Source organism: Hyperoodon ampullatus (genome assembly GCF_949752795.1).
Source record: "Hyperoodon ampullatus genome assembly, chromosome: 14".
Taxonomy (NCBI): Eukaryota; Metazoa; Chordata; class Mammalia; order Artiodactyla; family Ziphiidae; genus Hyperoodon; species Hyperoodon ampullatus.
Window position 1 is genome coordinate 20,125,304 of NC_136927.1, and position 2,475 is coordinate 20,127,778.

At 48.9% G+C, this 2,475-nt stretch overlaps 1 protein-coding gene across 1 annotated transcript; it reads right to left on the minus strand.

The window, feature by feature from the left end:
- Positions 1 to 1,732: 1,732 nt before the first annotated feature.
- SCP2D1 (SCP2 sterol binding domain containing 1) lies at positions 1,733 to 2,203 on the minus strand (the record flags this gene model as incomplete). The annotated part of the gene is made up of 1 exon (XM_079718967.1): positions 1,733 to 2,203. The coding sequence occupies one exon, from the start codon at positions 2,201 to 2,203 to the stop codon at positions 1,733 to 1,735; it is 471 nt and encodes a 156-aa protein (XP_079575093.1).
- Positions 2,204 to 2,475: the final 272 nt, after the last annotated feature.

Here is a 2,475-nt window from a genome sequence, read left to right on the forward strand (position 1 = left end):
ACTCGGCACAGTTCTGACATCCATTGTGTACTTGTGCCCTCTTCAAAAACTCATCCCTTTTCATTGCTGAGTACTATTCCAGGATACGACAGACCATGATTTGTCCATCCATTGATGGACATTTGGTTCATTTACAGTTTGGGACAATCACAAATACAGCTTCTGTGAACATTCACGTACAAATTTTTGCACTTGGGAAAATGCCTAGGAATGGAATAGCTGGATCGTTTGGTAGGCATGTGTTTGAGCATGGCCATTTTCATGGAGCTCCCATGCAGGTTTCAGAGGGTCCACACTGTGTGTCTTTAACCTACAAGATAAGGTACGCACTGGTCACATGGGAACAAATGACCCACACAGCCTGGAGGGTTGGGATGGGGAGGGTGGGAGGGAGGGAGATGCATGAGGGAAGGGATGTGGGAACAGATGTATATGTATGACTGATTCACTTTGTTATAAAGCAGAAACTAATAAAAAAATAAAATTAAAAAAATAATAATAATTAAAAAAAAAAAAAATGACCCACACACTCACAAGGAGGCCACATCAGGCTGCAGCCGCTCCATTCCAGTCCTCCCAGTGTCTGGAGAGGGTTCCCAGCAGGGAAAGTCTCCCAGCATGACCTCTGATTTTGTAAAATGCTCTGCGCGGGGCTTCCCTGGTGGTGCAGTGGTTGAGAGCCCGCCTGCCGATGCAGGGGACGAGGATTCGTGCCCCAGTCCGGGAGGATCCCACATGCTGCGGAGCGGCTGGGCCCGTGAGCCATGGTTGCTGAGCCTGCGCATCCGGAGCCTGTGCTCCGCAACGGGAGAGGCCATAGCAGTGAGAGGCCCGCGTACCGCAAAAAAAAAAAAAAAAAATGCTCTGCACGCAAGCTCCTGACACTCCAGAAATGGCCCACAAGCGGGCTGTGTAATCTGCCTGCAGCAGATCTTTATATGATGGCAGCATCTTGTGGGTCTAGAGTAGAATAGTTATGATCAATACCGAGAGCTATGCATGAATGGCAGCAGGGCTTCTGCAAGGGTGGTCCCACCAGCATCACCTGGGGATGCTTATGTCCCCAGTCCAGACCTACAGAGCTGAAACTCTGAGGGGCGTCCAGCAATCTGGGCTTCCAGGCAATCTGATGCATGTTCTGGTTTAAACACAAATAGCCTAGAACATCGTTCAAGCCCTTTGACTCTCCTGGAATTAAATCCATCAGAAGTCACACTACACCAAGAGCGCATCCTCTCGACGGCCTCACGCCATCCACACAGCTCTGGAGCCCACCCTCTTAGAACGCTGCCACCCCTGTTAAGGTCTCCTCGAAGAGCCAAGCTACCGACTGGAATGCAGACCTGCACAGTGATGTTATCACTTCTTTCCCAAAGCACCAGACTCAAAACAAAACAAAAGTCCCAGGAACTCAATCACTGGAGCATTTAAATCCAACCGTCAAAACCACCCATTTCTCAACCTGGGGCTTTCACCCTAGCATATTATGACACAAATGAACCTAAGAAAAGAAAAAGACAAAGATTTTAGGTGATACACTCCAACACTCTTTACGGCTCTAGAACCCTCGCTCCAAATTTACACACCAGCAGGAAAATTAATTAAACTTGAATAGGAAGAATCTGAGTAAAACTATTGAATATTTTTTGTTTTAATTTCAGCTTAAGCGTGATTTCTGCTCCACGTTATAATCGAAGGGAAGTGCTGGAAGTTCCTTGGTAGTTTTGCAGGCTCAGTGCTTAGCCCAGTCTTTGAAAACCCTCTGAAGCTTCTGGCCAAGCAGAACTTTGCCGCTCACTTTGAACTTGCCAGCAAGGAAAGCCTTCTGAGGGTTCATTTTGCCCAAAACCAGCTCCATAAAGACAGGCTCCGGGATTGTGAAGACAGTGTCCGCTGGGAGCCTGGCGGGTCCTGGATACATGTTCCCAGAGCCATTCTTCAGATCAATGGTCCACTGCAGAATGGTCTTCCCATTCTTGGTGATGTCCAGCTGAAAGATGGCATTGACTTTCTTTACCAGCTGGGCCCCCGCTTCTTTGACGTGATGACTGATGTCCTCAAACACAGGGAAGCTCTGGAATTCTGACGGCGCTAGAGGGTGTGGCACGGTGAGTTCCTGAGCTGGACCCAATTCCTTGAGCTGGCTTGCCTGAGGCCCATCCCTGGCTTTGATCTTGAGCTGATGGTCAGTTCTCTTCCACATCTTACTGTGTTGGTCCTCTTGACCTTGCCAACTGGTTTGTGAGCAGCTGTAGCCAGATTAATATCCACAAGTTCATATTGTGACATCAAAGGAGAGGCCAAGTGGGGAATGAGACTGGTTTGTGTGCTGCAGTCTTATTGGCCAAGCAGATGCTAAAATGTGACATGGGGTGAGGGCTCACACAGGTCATTGTGAGGCAGATCCACACCACCCCCCACCAAACCACAAGGTTCCACAAGCCCAGCCCAGAGAGGTCTGGACCCCATGTTGGG